The 15,002-nt window shown below is 49.1% G+C and overlaps 1 protein-coding gene across 1 annotated transcript; it reads left to right on the top strand.

The window, feature by feature from the left end:
* The first annotated feature begins 648 nt into the window (after nucleotides 1–648).
* TGM4 (transglutaminase 4) lies at nucleotides 649–13,547 on the top strand. The gene is made up of 15 exons (XM_010077210.1): nucleotides 649–658; nucleotides 1,621–1,821; nucleotides 5,680–5,859; nucleotides 5,966–6,072; nucleotides 6,165–6,294; nucleotides 6,683–6,801; nucleotides 8,449–8,556; nucleotides 8,693–8,867; nucleotides 9,094–9,232; nucleotides 9,489–9,592; nucleotides 10,123–10,374; nucleotides 10,852–11,229; nucleotides 12,419–12,588; nucleotides 12,820–12,956; nucleotides 13,406–13,547. The coding sequence occupies exons 1-15, from the start codon at nucleotides 649–651 to the stop codon at nucleotides 13,545–13,547; spliced, it is 2,352 nt and encodes a 783-aa protein (XP_010075512.1).
* Nucleotides 13,548–15,002: the final 1,455 nt, after the last annotated feature.

Genomic DNA, 15,002 nt, shown 5'->3' with positions numbered 1-15,002 from the left:
CGGCCTTTGCAAAACCCAGTAGGGCTGGAAATGTGACCGTCCCTGGTGAACACATTCCCTGTCTCCACCACTGACCCTCCAGCATGCAACTACATACAATTTTTCTCGGAAGCAAAGCATTATCAACACCAGCCCATTCCTGTTTGCAAAAATCTGTGGGTTTTGCTGTAGGATGACTGTGTCAACACAGTTTAAGCTGCCTCCAACCAAGGATGGAATTATATGTATATAACAGGTGGAAACTGGATGAGAAAGCTGCTCTCAGTGCCTTCAGATGAGGTAGATTGCTCTGTTGCTGCAGTGGAAACCAGTAATATAGATCATAAACGTTCAGATTGCATGTGTTATTGCTGATGTTATTGTACCAACATTCCATATACTTTACTTCATCCCATGCTGGTTCTGAACAAAAATGTCTTTCACCTTTCCAGGAGGAAAGAAATGCAGAGCAAAAGCAACCCTGAGAGGTAAATTGGGACTGTAGGGTTTTTTCAGGAGTGAAACATGCACTTGCCAGCACATTGTCTGCTGCTGAATGGTGAGTGATGCTCTGTCTACTAAGAACACTGGCAGCTCAGATCTTCATCCAGATGTCCTGCGAGATTAGAGCTGTGTACTGAACCCTCTGTGCCTTGGGATGTGCTCGTCATGCTCTCAGGTAAGGACACCCAACATTCACCTGCGGGCAAGCGGTGACATGCCCCAGGGGTGGGATCTGCCAGCTCAGCACCCGGCTGGCACCCTCATCTCAGCACCAAGCAAAACAGTCCTCCTAAAGCAAATACGCAGCTATCTGAATTGGTGGAGCAAAGTCGGTGCCTTTGAAGGCTGTCACGGGGAGATCTTGTTTAGGGAGATCCCACGTTCCGATGCGCCAGCCTTGCAGGCTGAGTCCTGCCTTGCTGGAGCCCAAGCTGCTGCCATGGGGGGAGGCATCGGGGGGCTGAGCCGTCTCTTCACTTTTGGGTGTTCGAGGAGACATTTGTATGTCTTTCTGGCCACTGTGCCCATATCACTGTTGGCCTGTGCCACCGACTTTCCCCTCCATTGAGTAGACTCATCTCTCCATGGCTGGTCACCCCGAGGAGCAGTGTGGCAGGGAGCTCCTGACCCACCATGTCTTTTACTCCTCCTGGACATGGCCTGTTTCTCCTCTTTCCCACCCAGTGCTCCCACTGGGCCATCTCCCCTGGCATCGCCCTGACCCCACAGGGAAGGGGCCAGCACCAGCATCCTTGGGCTTCCCAACCCACACATGTAACTGCTGGGTTATAGCCCACAGCTTCAAATGCTTCTTTCCTAAACATGGTGACAAAAATCTCATTAACACCAAAGAAAGTCAGGCTTGGGGAACTCTGTTTTCCTAAGGATTAAACAATTTGGTGAAGTTAGCCCTGGAGCTGCAGTCCCAGTGACCTGGGTGTCAGGGCATAGGTGCATTCTCGTTACTCACCCAGCCCATGATTTTGCTGTGTGTCAGGGAAGGGTCTGTCCACTTGTCATCTGATTGTGCAAAACCACCGTCCATATGAGTCGGGATTTAAGTTTCGCTATTTTTCAGGGTCTGACTATGTGCAGAGGGAGTTGTAATCTTTTTTTTTTTTTTTTTTTTTTCTCCAGGGGAACTTCCTTTCTCTAAACACCACCCCTTGGCAGTGGACCTGCTCACACCTCAGAGCCAGACACAGATAAAAAGGGCAGCCTCCCTTCCTCCTCCATGCTCAGAACCCAGCGGCAGAGGCTACTCGGGAGCTCAGGAGCTGCTGACATTGCAAGTGCCTTGGGTTGCAACGCCGACGAGAACCATGAGCGATACCACTGGTGAGTTTTTACAGCTTGATACGATAGCCCGTGCTAGCTTTGCGGTTTGACAGGTCTCCTGTGGGGAGGACGGCAGCTCCAGCGAAGATGGAGGGTTTCGCACCCCTCTGACTCCCGTGGGTGATACTTTGGGGTAGGTTTGCTCTGGCTGTCCAAATTCTATTTTTGACGGATCGGTAAACCAACTGAAAAATGCAACCCACTTGTCATCAACCTGTAGACATCTGGCTCTACCGGTGATAACGGGAAAGAAACGCGGCTTTTCTAGACGTGTTCTGTGTTGAGGTGAAAGGAATTTTCTTTCTTTCAGGCTGCTTAATCGTGTAGATTATTGCTCTTTAGCGATGGCTGATACCATCTGACAGAAGTTTCAGAATAACTGAAAAAAGGGATTATCTGGACTTGAGCTTTATCCCAGGCTGTCCTGCCCACCCCATTGTTACAAGATCCTGCACTGACCTCAAAAGGTGCCTGAGTCACTCCCGAACCAGGACAGGAGGAAAGTGGGATGGGAACTGTTGTTTTGCAAGAGACAGCAAGGATGAGGAGTAAATGCAGGTGCCAGATTTTGCTGTCTCTTGCAAAGCTACAGTTCCCATCCCAGTTCCCTCCTGTCCTTCTGAGCAGCCCTTATTCCCACTGAAGCCAGGCATGCTATAAATGCTTTGCTCCATATTAATATTTTTTTAAAACCCCATCACCTCATCCTCATGGAAAAAAGGCCCCAGATCCTTACCAGTGCCAAGCCCTCGTGTCCCCATTTTTGTTCTGAGTGATTGCTGTGCTCTCAAATCTCTGAACGTCTTCCCAGGAAGGCAGCCTGCAATGGGGCCAGCAGGTTATTGTAGGAAGGAGCTCTAGAATGGATGGAAATTATGGAACTAGGGGATAAAAATAAAAATATGGTCTTGAAATTTCTTCTTTAAAAAAAAAGGAAGATGTTATCTGGCAGAATTTGGGTTCGGTTGCCGCGCCAGCCGAGTCGCAGGGTATCGCGGGTGTGTTTGCGCAGGGATAAGTGCAGCGCAATGGACAGGCAGCGCTGTGCAGGGACAGGTTTTCAGCTGTCAGGACATATTCTGAGGCATCTGTTCTCTGTGGTTTTTCTCTGTGCATCCTCCACACCTGTGATTTGCAGAAGCAAGGGGTGGAAATGCAGTCCGTAAGCCAGGAAATGCTGGAAGTACAGATTCCCCACAGCCATGCTGTGCCATCAGCTCCCACATCCCTCCAAAGCCCTCTCCCATCACCAGGGCTGTTTGCTGGGAGCTTCCCCCTGGCACCAGGGTTTCTGTAAGGAACGATGCAGCTTTTGTGGCTGGAGATTTGTTAAGGCTGAGGAAAATGCTCTTCCCCTTTGGCCTTGTCCAGAGGATTAAGTAATTTCAGCTGAAATTTTTTGACATACACGCAGACACTCCCCCTACTCCCTGTTGCACAAAACATCAGCCCAAAGCTGGCATCTGGCAGTGAGCAAACAAAAAGCACTCGAGAATTAAACCAGTTAACGAAAGGTGATGGTCCATTTCAAGTCTGTTTGCTGTACTGATAACTGGTGTGTCATTAAGATAAGTACAGTTTATATAGTTAGTAAGAAGAAATACACAGAGGCAGTAATCTGGTGGCCAGGTCAGTTTACCCAAGGCTGCGGTGGCTTCCTGACAGAGGTGGCAGTGGGAAGCGTGCCACTGATTTCAGCCTGCCCTGGGTCCTGGCATCCCTCGTGCCACTGCAGCTACCCGCAGATTTCAGCGTCTTTGCTCTTAGGGATGGTTCCTGTTGATAGATAACCCAGATCTGTGAATCTGTCAAGATGCTTTATGAACTCTCCCTTAAACCATCATGCCTTTGACTTGCTCATTTCTAAGTTCCCATAAGTGGTTTTAAATTTCCTGACTCTCCCATATCTCCACCTGAATCACTCGTGAGCTAAGTGCTTTAGAGGCATTGTTACTGCCTGCTGTTTACACAGGGTTTATCCTTTAAGGATATTTAATGGGCAGGTACAAGACAAATTAGACACTTCCAAAGAAATAGAGCTTGGCCCTGTTCTGGCATGCTCCGGCTTTCCCTGTCGTGCCTGGACAGCTGCCAAAGCCTGATGGAGCAACCTCCAAATCCCATCTTTACCGAAGGCTGAGGGCTCTATCTTTGCTCAGGCTTTGCTCAAGCATCATGCCAGGTTGTGCCTCTTGGAGCCTGGAGTCCTTTTCCCAGCCCTGCTCCCATCCAGAGCTGCAGGAGGCAAGAGCAGCCAAGAATATGGTGATTTTAAATGCCATGCCCTGCAAAACCAGCGTCTGTGCTGGGAATGAATGGGAGCGAGGCACCCAGCAGGGTCTCTGGCTGGAGTCCAGAGCTGTGCTGAAGTCAAACAGCAAAAGCATCAGTTGGTGTGGAAAGGGACAGAGTGCTGCACCCCACGTTTAGCATCCCCCCGGACAGGCAGCATCTCTGCAGCACAGCTGACTCCTGGCCCCAGGCCTCCCTTTGGGATTTGAGTTGTAGGAGAAACCAAGTCCTTGCAAAGAAAAAAACTTGCAAAGATTCACATATGCAGGCTTCCATAAGAGGTTGGTTAATGACAGTTGTGATGTTATTTGGAACTACTTTTGGAGGGAAAAATACAAAGAATTAGCCTCTGAGTCCATTGCCCGGGCTTACAGCATCCCAGAGACCATCTCCGCAATGGAGGGGAGCCACATTTGGGCATATTCGATTCACTTCCAGCTTGACTGTGTGTGCTATGTTTTGCGAGGAGCAATGAAAGTTACTGTTAATTATTATTTTATAATCATGCAGGATGTGTTTAATGCTAATATAAGGCTAGTCTTTGACCAGAGGGAAATATGCTGGGATAAAATCCCAGCGGTGATGTTTAATTTTTAAGCTGCCCCGTGCTAGCTGGGGACTGCTTGGGAGCATCACCTCTGAACCCACCCTGGCAAGCAGCACTTTCCTCACCCATCCGTATTCCTACTACTACTGCTACTATTGCTACTACTACTGGTGTTTTAATATCTGCCATAATGAAGAAACATTTGTAATAATCTGTAATGTGACAGGGATGCTACGGTGGTCAGGACCTTTGGTGGGCTCCCAGGCGAGATGGTCCAGGGAGCGGAGCTGCCCCATGGCAACTGTGGGGGTGGGATGCGGATGTGCCATCACCGCTTCACTTTCAAGGGGGAAGCAAGGCTTTCGCAGAAACAAGGCTTTCGCAGAAACAAGGCTTTTGCAGAAGCAAGACTTGCTTTCGCAGAAGCAAGGCTTTCAGTATTGCAACAAAACTTGCAGCAATGCCATCCCCCTGGCCCATGGCAGGCTGTGGAGCTGAGTCATGGCTGCCGGCCCCCTCACACAGCTGGCAGTGTGCATATGGCACATTATATTATATTGTGTTTATTATATTTATTTATTATATTACATTTTATTACGTTACATTGCATTATATTATATATGTTATATTATATGGTTCTATACTATACTAGATATTTTAAATCTATAGTTAGTATAGTATTGTTAGTATAGTATACAATGGAATAGAACAGAATGGTATAGTATAGTTAGTATTGTGTATATATGTGTGTGTGTGTATATGCGTGTGTGTATATGTACATGTATATGTGTGTATATATATATATATATATACACACTGTTGTACCACCCATGAGCTCTGGCAATCCTTGCTGTGATGTGATTCCTTGTGCTAGACCACTGGACACTTCGGTGTTTTGATGACCCACGGGGCTCCACTAAGAATAATAATAATAAGAAGAAAACTGTCTTTATTGAACAGTTTACCATTAACCTCCCTTTTCTTTTTTTCTTTCTCCATCCCTGCTCACGGCTTTCCAGGCACCGACCTGAAGGTCACTGGGGTTGACTTTCTCAGGAGCGAGAACTGCCGCCTGCACCGCACGGACGCCTACAACATCAATAACCTGGTGGTGCGGCGCGGGCAGCCCTTCCAGCTCCAGCTCAACTTCAGCAGGGACCTGAAGGCTGACGACAAGCTGGCACTGCGTTTCGGCATCGGTAAGTGAGTTCGTCCTCCACGGAGAGCCTCCAGCTGCCTGTTCCACTGCGCAGTCGTTGCAGACCTGTGCAACCTTCCCACATCTCATGTTGGTTTTGTTCCCAGGTGAAAAGCCCATCAGAGTCAGGGGGACCCCAATGTCACTGGACCCCAGGCGGGACGAGGACTTCGGTGGGTGGCAAATCTCCATCGTCAGGAGCAGCGGCAACCAGGTAGAACCCGTGGGCAGGATGCACCCCGTCCCTCTTCCCCCATGGCCACGGTGGAGGGTCCATCACGCTGTCTGTCCTTCTTGCCTCCCCAGTGTGTACTGTCTGTCACCAGCTCGCCCTGGGCTCCGGTGGGGAAATACACCCTGAACGTGAAGACTGGGAATAACATCTATAAGCCCGAAAATGAGCCTATCTACCTTCTGTTCAATCCTTGGTGCGAAGGTAAGGAGGGTGGTCACTGCAAAGGTTAACTGAGGTGACTGGGTTGGCTTAAAATCCAGATTTAAAAACAAAAAAAAGGATTTTAAAAAAGTGTGTTGGTAGTTGGCATCAGCCCCCAAGTTCTTTCTGCTGTCCACTAAAGTGTTTGCTCAGAAAGAAGCATTTCACTAAAACAGAGGTCATATAGCAACAGACCTACTGGATTAAAATAAAGCCTAGTCTTATAGGAAATTCTTCCATGATAGAAGAAAAAATCTGAAAGTTCTGCATGGTCACCATTTGTTGTGAATGTTACAGACCACCAGCTCCCCGGGTTTAGCTTTCCAAGGAAAACTTTGTATAGCGTTTGTGCAAACCACCTAATACCTGAGGTTTTTTGTTGTTCCAGGGGATGTTGTCTTCCTGGACAGTGAGGCACAGAGAAAGGAGTATGTGCTCAACGACACAGGCTACATATACGTTGGGTCTGCATACAACATATACGGCAGACCCTGGAATTTTGGACAGGTAAAACACAGCCGCATGTTGGCGTTATTACCCTTATTCTCTCTTTCTCCTTTAGGTGTTCCTTTCAATGAATCAGACCTAAAAAAAGTTTAAGCCCATGAGTAACTCAAAGCACTTGGATAATCCTGCCAGCTTCATGGGGAGGGCTCACCTGCTTAGAGTAATCGTCGTTCTTAAGTGTTTTCCCCAGCCACAGTAACCAGTAACCAGGTCATGAGCCATGGGGAGGGCTGGTTGGGGAAAAACCCATCTGGTTATTTACCTATTGCATCACAATTGGGAAAAAACAGGAGAAAAGCACTAGCAGAGGCTGTCATCACTCAAGTGGTGCCATCACCAACTAAGAGGTGAGCTGTTGGGTGCAGGACACGAGCAGCCCACCCTCTCAGGAAGGTGTTCCTCGTGCTGCCACTGAGATAACCCCTGTGGAGCGGTGCAACAAACCTGCTCGGGCTCTAGCTAAGAGCTGGATGCCAGGCCAGGTTTATTGGCACCCTGTAGAAATCACACAGGCACCACACAGAGCATCCTGCACCTTATCCAGTCCTGCTTCCCACCAAAAAATGTTGGAATCTGTTTTTCTCTTTCTTCTCTTTTATTTTCTATTTTCTCTCTTCTCTTCTCTTCTCTTCTCTTCTCTTCTCTTCTCTCTTCTCTCTTCTCTTCTCTTCTCTTCTCTCTTTTCTCTTTTCCTTTCCTTTCTTTTCCTTTCCTCTTTTCTTTCTTTTCTTTTCTTTTCTTCTTCTCTTCTTTCTCTTCTCTTCTCTTCTCTTCTCTTCTCTCTTCTCTCTACTCTTCTCTTCTCTTCTCTCTTCTCTCTACTCTTCTCTTCTCTTCTCTCTTCTCTCTACTCTTCTCTTCTCTTCTCTTCTCTTTTCCTCTCTCTTTTCCTCTTCTTTTTTCTCTTCTCTCTTCTCTTCTCTTCTCTTCTCTTCTCTTCTCTTCTCTTCTCTTCTCTTTCATTTTGTTTTATAAGTCAGTGATTCCAAGCTGCAGGGTGCAGACAACCCAACAGAAGTGCTCATGCCAATGGCTTTTCCACAAAGGGGCCAAAGGGCATTGTCCATAGGGCTGTTCCTATCCCAGTATTTATTCTGCTGTTAACCCATGAGAATTTATATGGATTTTCTGCCAAATTGTGTCTGATCGGATGTTTGACCTGTCTGTGAATTGGACCTCAGGGAACTTTATCAGCGATTGCTAATGAGGAATCTTTTGCTGTAATAATCGGCATTTATGTGTCTTTTTTTTCCCCCTGGGGTTCATTTTATACCTACGTAAATAGACTGGGTATCTGTAGCACTCTTAATTTGTCATTACTCTTGTGAGTAAATTGCAGGGCTGCGGGGAGCTGACATAGGTGATGTGGGACTACTTGCAGGAGTAAGGACTGCTGGCTTGGGCTCCAGCAGTGTTGGCAAGACACGTGAGACAGGCTTTTGTCTGCCAAGGTGGGGTTTTGTTTAAGCCCTTCTTTGGAGAGAACATCTTTGAGAAGTCCTGTAGGCTTGGAAATTCAATATGATAAAGGAAGTTCAGAAGTTAGGACTAGTCAGTTTCCTCCAACTACATAGACAGACTTTGTGATTGAGCAAATTCTATGTTAAAGCGGCATATAAAAACATCTCTACTTTCTCTCCAAAACAGTTCGAGGAATTAGTCCTGGACGCCTGCATGTATCTGCTGGACAAAAGTGAACTCAAGCTGAGCAGCAGAAGGGATCCTGTGTTCATCTCCAGAGCCATGTCTGCCTTGGTACAGCTCTCCTGGAGAAGCGCTTGGCCCCTCCAGCTTCCCCCTCCTTGCTCTTCTTTCCCAGGGGCTTTGAACATTAAGCGTCACTCAGCCCCATCCCTGTATTTTTTCTCTTTGCATGTGTGTGTGACCACAGGTGAATGCCAATGATGACAATGGTGTCCTGCTGGGGAACTGGTCGGGGAAGTACAGCAACGGGACCGCCCCTACGGACTGGATCGGGAGCGTCGCCATTCTGCAGCAGTTTTACAGAACACAGAAGCCGGTCTGTTATGGTCAATGTTGGGTCTTCGCAGGAGTCCTCACCACAGGTAAACAGCGAGCTGCCTCCCTGCTCCAATATCCCAATTACTGCGCTCATCAGCCAAATTACCATGCCTCTGAGCACCGGAGGAGGCAGGGCTTGTCGTGTAAGGAGCGACCAAGGCAGCTGGGATGGCTCAGCCTGGAGAAAAGAAGGCTGTGGGTGTCTTCTCCATGTGTGCCCACCATCCTGAGAGATTTAGTGACCCCTTGTTTTGTCTGTCTGTGCTGCAGTCATGCGCTGCCTGGGGATCCCCTCCCGCTGCGTCAGTAACTTCAACTCTGCGCACGATACGGATGAGAACCTGAGAGTGGACATCTACCTGAACGAATATGGAGAGAAGCTGGACGCCATGTCCTTTGACTCCGTCTGGTATGGCCAGAGGGGGCTGACACTTCCTATTCCCCGTGCCGCCCTGCATTTCCCAGCCTCAGCAGCCTTTCCTTTAAGAATTTCCCTCCTGCTTTGGGTATGCTGCCTGGGAGAGAGGGAAAGCCTGGGGTTTCACAGGGTTACACACAAATCCCCATTAAAACTGCCCTTACTGAAGGAGTAAGAAAGGACACTGTGACTCTGCTGGCTGTAACAGCTCACTCCTGTTTTTTTTGCCCAACCCAAATGCACACAGGAACTTCCACGTGTGGAACGACGTCTGGATGAAGCGGACAGACCTGCCGTCAGGGTTTGACGGCTGGCAGGCCATTGATTCAACCCCGCAGGAGCAAAGTCAAGGTAGGACTTGCCTGGAAAGGCTCTTCTACAGCTCCCAAGGGAGGCAGGGACATTTTGTAGGAAAACTGTGGTCCCCAGTCTTCACATACCTGGGCAGTGACGTCCTCAAGCTGGAGGTCTCACTCCTGCCATCTCACCCTGAGATGGGAGGAACAGATGCAGAAAATTTGGAGGTGGGAAACAAAACATTAATCCTCAAGGCTGTGCAGCAAGTGGGGTGTTGCCAGGAGATCGAACACAGGTGGCTGGACTTGGTTGACTCCATCACCGAGCCATGACTTTTAAACTTTGAAATTTTTTAAGTGAGGGGAAATACATAAAAGCTCTTAACAGACCTTGGTCATCTATAAAAAAGCCCAAACAGCTTTGGGATAAGTAGGGCCTTTTGGAGTTCAGCTCTGAGTTGAAAGAATATTTACTACTAAGAGTCAACTACCATGGCCACAGATTGGGTGGGTCCAAGGGTGGAACAAAAATTGGGGGCTCTGCCCGTACTTGGAGAAGCCAATGGTGTTGACTGTGCTTTGTAGGTCTTTTCCAGTGTGGTCCATGCCCACTGAAGGCTGTGCGAGAAGGGGATGTGTATCTGCCCTTTGACAGCAAGTTTGTGTACGCGGAAGTGAACGCTGACAAAGTCTACTGGGTTGTCAAGAAGGTGAACAATGAGGATAAGTTCATCAAGATCAGCACGGAGACCCGCGGCATCGGTGTGAACATCAGCACAAAAGCCGTGGGGCAGAACAGGCGGGAAGACATCACCGCAGAGTACAAGTTCCCTGAAGGTGACTGCCCCCATCCTCTAAAGTAGTGCCCAAGAGAAGAAAAGCCCAAAGAAATGGGCTGAGAGACCAACCCAGTGGTTGCACTCACCGTGGCTTCATTTCTTCTTCTTTTTTGTCTTTCCATTCCCCAGACCATATTGGAAACAAACAAAAAAAACCCCAACCACATTCCCTCCCCATGGTTCTCGGATCCAGTCGTGTTGTGCTAGGCTGTTAAACCCTTCCTAGTGAGGAGTGGGGAAATCTTAGGAGCATCCATCTTCTAAAAGTGTCTTTTTTTAGGAAATTCTCCCAGTCCAAAATGCTACAGTTATATCTGGTGGTAGCATAAAACAGGAGGGTCTCCTGAGCAGAGGCTGGAGGTGCCCAGACACCTCCCCTGGTGCTGCCCCAGCAGCAGAAGCATAAATAAAGGGAAGGTGGCTCTGGGTGAAGACACTGAGATACAGCTGTCACTCATCTTTTTCCTTCATCCAGGTTCCGAAGAGGAAAGGGAGTCTATGCAGAGAGCTACCTCCTTCTTACGCCCATCAGGACTGATGCCTCGTGCACACTTCGCTTCCACTGTGCGCGTGGATGAGAAGGGTTCCGAGTATGGGGTTGTGCAGGAGCCAGCCCCCAAGACTGAGGTCCTGAAGGAGGAGGTCCCCAAGAGTGGGCTCCAGCTTGAGATCACCAACAAAGAAGCTTTGCAACCTGGCAATCCCCTTGAGCTGGCCATCACAGTGAAGACCTCTGCTCCTGGGAAGTGGACCATCAATCTGGTTGGCTCCTGCCAGCTGCAGTCCTACACTGGGAAAATCCAGGCCAGCCTTGGATACATCAAGGAGACCGTCAACCTTGAAGGCAAATCTGGTAGGCACGGAAAGCTTGCTGGGTTCTGTGGGCTGTTTACTGGGGTAGTCTGGGGTTCCACTGGAGCTGGCTCATAACAGCTCTGCTCTAGGTCGGTGCACGGCTCCATAAGGAATTGCCTGCCTGCTGCCTCCCTGTCTTGTTACTGCATTTGGGAGCCTCGGTTATAAACTGGGATCTCACCGTAGTGGGGACCAAACCATGACGTCCCTGTCCCTGCAGCAGCTGCAGTGAGATGGTTGGAAATCCACCCATGTGGGCAGGCAGACGTTTGCACTGTGCGAGCAAGGTGTGCTGGAGCATCCTCCTCCTGTCCTCGCTGTGCAAGCAGCAAAGATGCCACCCACGGCAGGTGTCGGGTCACATCCCTCCCAGGGTTTAGATGGCTGGAGATGTCAGCTTTTTTTTGGTCTTGTGCCTGCCACTCCAACGTTGACCAGCTGGTGGTGATGCTGGTGAGCGTTATTTTCTGAATTCTTCCCCCAAGCCAGTTTCAAGCCTGCCTGGCCGATCCCCAGAGCTGTTTGCTGTTCCTTGCCTATCTCTGAGCAACCCGGGTTGCATTTCTGATCCCCAGAAGTGCGGCTGGAATTTGCTAAACAAGAGGCTAACGAGTGATGAATAATTAACAGCATTTCCTCATTCCCAGTGAGAGTCACTCACACAAAAAAAAAAAAATTCTTTGCTGCTGGTGATTACTGAGTGTTTTCACACTTACACTGTGGCTGTCAAAATGCAGCAGGGTATGACACGAAGTGAGCTACTCATGTTTAGAGATAAGGACAGGCTTTTTTAAAATTTTTTAATTCCGAGAAGCCAGGAAGCCTTGCAGCTAAAGCTGCTGACCCTGGGGCTTTTCCAAGCCACTGGAAGTTTGTCCAGGCAATGAAAGATAAAATCTGAAGTGAAAGGAAAGCAGCTGATTTTATCACAAGCAGTGCTCCAGAGAAACCCCAGGGGACACAGGGCTTAAATGTCCCCAACCTCATGCTCCTCTGCCTCCTCCTGGGTGCCAGGGCAGGCGGGGACGAGGGCTGCGAGATGCTGGATGTGAGCCCGAGCTTGATGGGGAGAAGGTGTGGGCTCCTCCATCCTTCCCATGGGCTCTGTGTGCCGGCTACCACTCACCCAGCAAACTCCAGCTGGTGGGTATGTGATGAAGCATCGAGTTGTGCTTTCTGTCCTGCAGAGATACAGATCCCTCTGACAATCCCAGCCGATACGTACATGAGCACCCTGGCCACGGTGGAGGATGAGGTGCACATCCACGTCACCGCCATCGCTGAGGTCCAGGGGACAGAGGACAAGCTCACCAAGGAGACGTCAATGAGCTTCGAGTACCCCCCCATCACTGTCCAGGTGAGAGCCGCCAGCCTGGCTCCTCGGGAACGAGGGTTAAAGCCCCCCGCTCGCTGTCGCACCATAGTGGTGTTGGCATTCCCGGGGAGATCCCCAAAACAGCCGCCTCTGGGGATGCTCAGTCCTTGGCATTTTATTTGGCTATTCAAGCGAGAAGCAAACCAGCAGCAGGTCTGACATCTTTGTTACCTCTCTGATCCCCAGCATTTGGGTTTGTTTCTCTCTTTCCAGATGCCAGAAACGGCCAAGCTGAACAAGGATTTCATCTGCGCCTTCATCTTTAAGAACAAGCTGAACGTGCCCCTAGGAAATTGCAAACTGCTGGTGGAGGGCTTGGGCATCTTCAAGATGGCGATGTTTGACGAGGGGTAAGGCGATGAGCCCAGATGAAATGAGGATTCTGCTTTGACTCTTTTTTCTTTTTCTTTTTCCTTTTCCCTTTCCTTTCCTTTCCTTCCCTTTCCTTTCCTTTCCTTTCCTTTTTTCTTTTCTCTTCCCGTTCCTTCCATTTTTCCTTTCTCCTTTCCTTTTTCGTTTCCTTTTTTCCCTTGAAGAAGCAGTTAGGGGATTTGTAGTAATGAGGCCCTTTGAAAGCCATGTTTGAGACTGCACTACATTTGGGCTTGGTCCAAATTTGAACACCAGGACCACCAGCCAGCGCCACTGTGTGGAGCCCCACTTGCCCCGCTGGACATCACAGAAGGGAAACATTCACCCTAAACATGTGACGGCTATTTCTTTAAGCGAAACAATTCAAAAAACATCAAATAAGAACTAAAACTCATGCTAGGACTATTTGTTTTTTCTTTCTCCTTAGGGACATAGAGCCTGGTAGGATCATTAAGTCTGAAATAATCTGCACCCCGACAAGACTAGGAGAGAAGAAAATCGTCGCCAAGCTGACCTCAACCCAGATCAAAGGGATCTCCGTGGAGAAGGCCATCACCATCACCGCGTAGGCTGGGTGGCCTCGCCAAACACGGAGCACGGCTGCGCATCTTGGGCACTTCTTACCTCCTCAATCGCTGGGTAGTTGTCTTGAAGTAAAGAGCAAAAAATCCCATGAAGCTAAGGGAATGAAACTGACTTAACGGGCATGGTGGCATTGATTGCAGTTGTGATTCAATAAAAGGTTGTTAAAATCCACTGTGTGATGAGGTTCAATGGGATCGCCTGGTTGGGAAGGCTCCGAGCCCACAGGGACATTCCCCCCCAGGCTGGGGACTGGAGCTTGTGACAGTGCTGGCTTCGGCCAGCGGGAGCCCGTGCAGCTCAAGGAACATTTTAAGCAAATCCCTCCTAGGCAATTCCCTCTCCCTCCCAGCTGGGGAAAGTCTTCGCACGTGCCTTTTTTGGCTTTAGACAACAAACAGAGCTAACCTGGCTCAATCCTCCCCAGACACCATTCTTCATACATTTGCCCTCCCACCCAAATTTCTTGGGGGGGGTTTTCAGGCATTTTTGGAAGAAGTACCATCTCCAGCACCGTTACCAGTGCTTCCCTGGGAATGTCTAACCTCCATCCTTCCCCTTCCACCCTGAACGCTGCTGGATTACGCGTTAGACCTTGACAGCAGCATACGTCCAGAGGTCTTAAACCCATAGGATGTGGAAGGAGGCAACAGCTGTGCACAGCTGGAGCTGCACACCCCAAGTGGCAAGGGATCTGGGGTCTGGGGGCAGTGACAGCAGGGAAGGGAGGAGCCGGCTGTCCTGAGCAGATGGAAAAATTAGTTCTTTAATAAGTACAACAGCAACCAGAGGTGTAAAAAGGAATTACAAACAGCAAAATAAAATATATGTATTTTCAAGAGATGTAAGTTTTTTACTTGCATAGAAAACCCACTGCGGAAGGGTTTAGAGGCGGCCGGGACGGCAGCAGCATGGCCTGGAGATGAAGGCACGGTTTAAAGAGAGGCAAAGAGTGCGAGGAGGGAGGGAAGGAGGATGGTGGGTTTGGTTTCAGTGCCATGAAAATCCCATTTGGTCTCAAGCTACCAGGTAGTCATCACAGAGAGCTTCTTCCCTTGCTGTCGCACTGCTGCACGGGGCAAAGATCCACGACCTTGTGTCTAAACGAGAGGACACCTCCATTCCCCCCCCTGCAGAGTGCTTCCCTTTACCTGAAAGGTTTTTATAAATACACTGTTCCCAATGATTTTTTTCTAAATCCAGTTTCATTGATGAAGAGGAGACATCCTTAAGGGACAGAGGATGGGATGAAGGTTTGGAAATCCCCCCTGGGTTTGAGCCAAGCTGTGCTCCCAGCAGCCAATGCACTCCCTTTGCTCCCAGTCCCTTTGTCAAAACAAGGGGCTGGTGGGGCACAGGACAAGTCATGGAGAGAATCTCATTCCTCCCCAGCAGCCCCGAATGTCACCCCATTCATATATTCATACATATTATGATGCCTT

The sequence above is a fragment of the Pterocles gutturalis genome, unplaced genomic scaffold, assembly GCF_000699245.1.
Source record: "Pterocles gutturalis isolate BGI_N339 unplaced genomic scaffold, ASM69924v1 scaffold26853, whole genome shotgun sequence".
Lineage (NCBI taxonomy): Eukaryota > Metazoa > Chordata > Aves > Pterocliformes > Pteroclidae > Pterocles > Pterocles gutturalis.
This window is presented reverse-complemented; position numbering and strand designations above follow the sequence as displayed.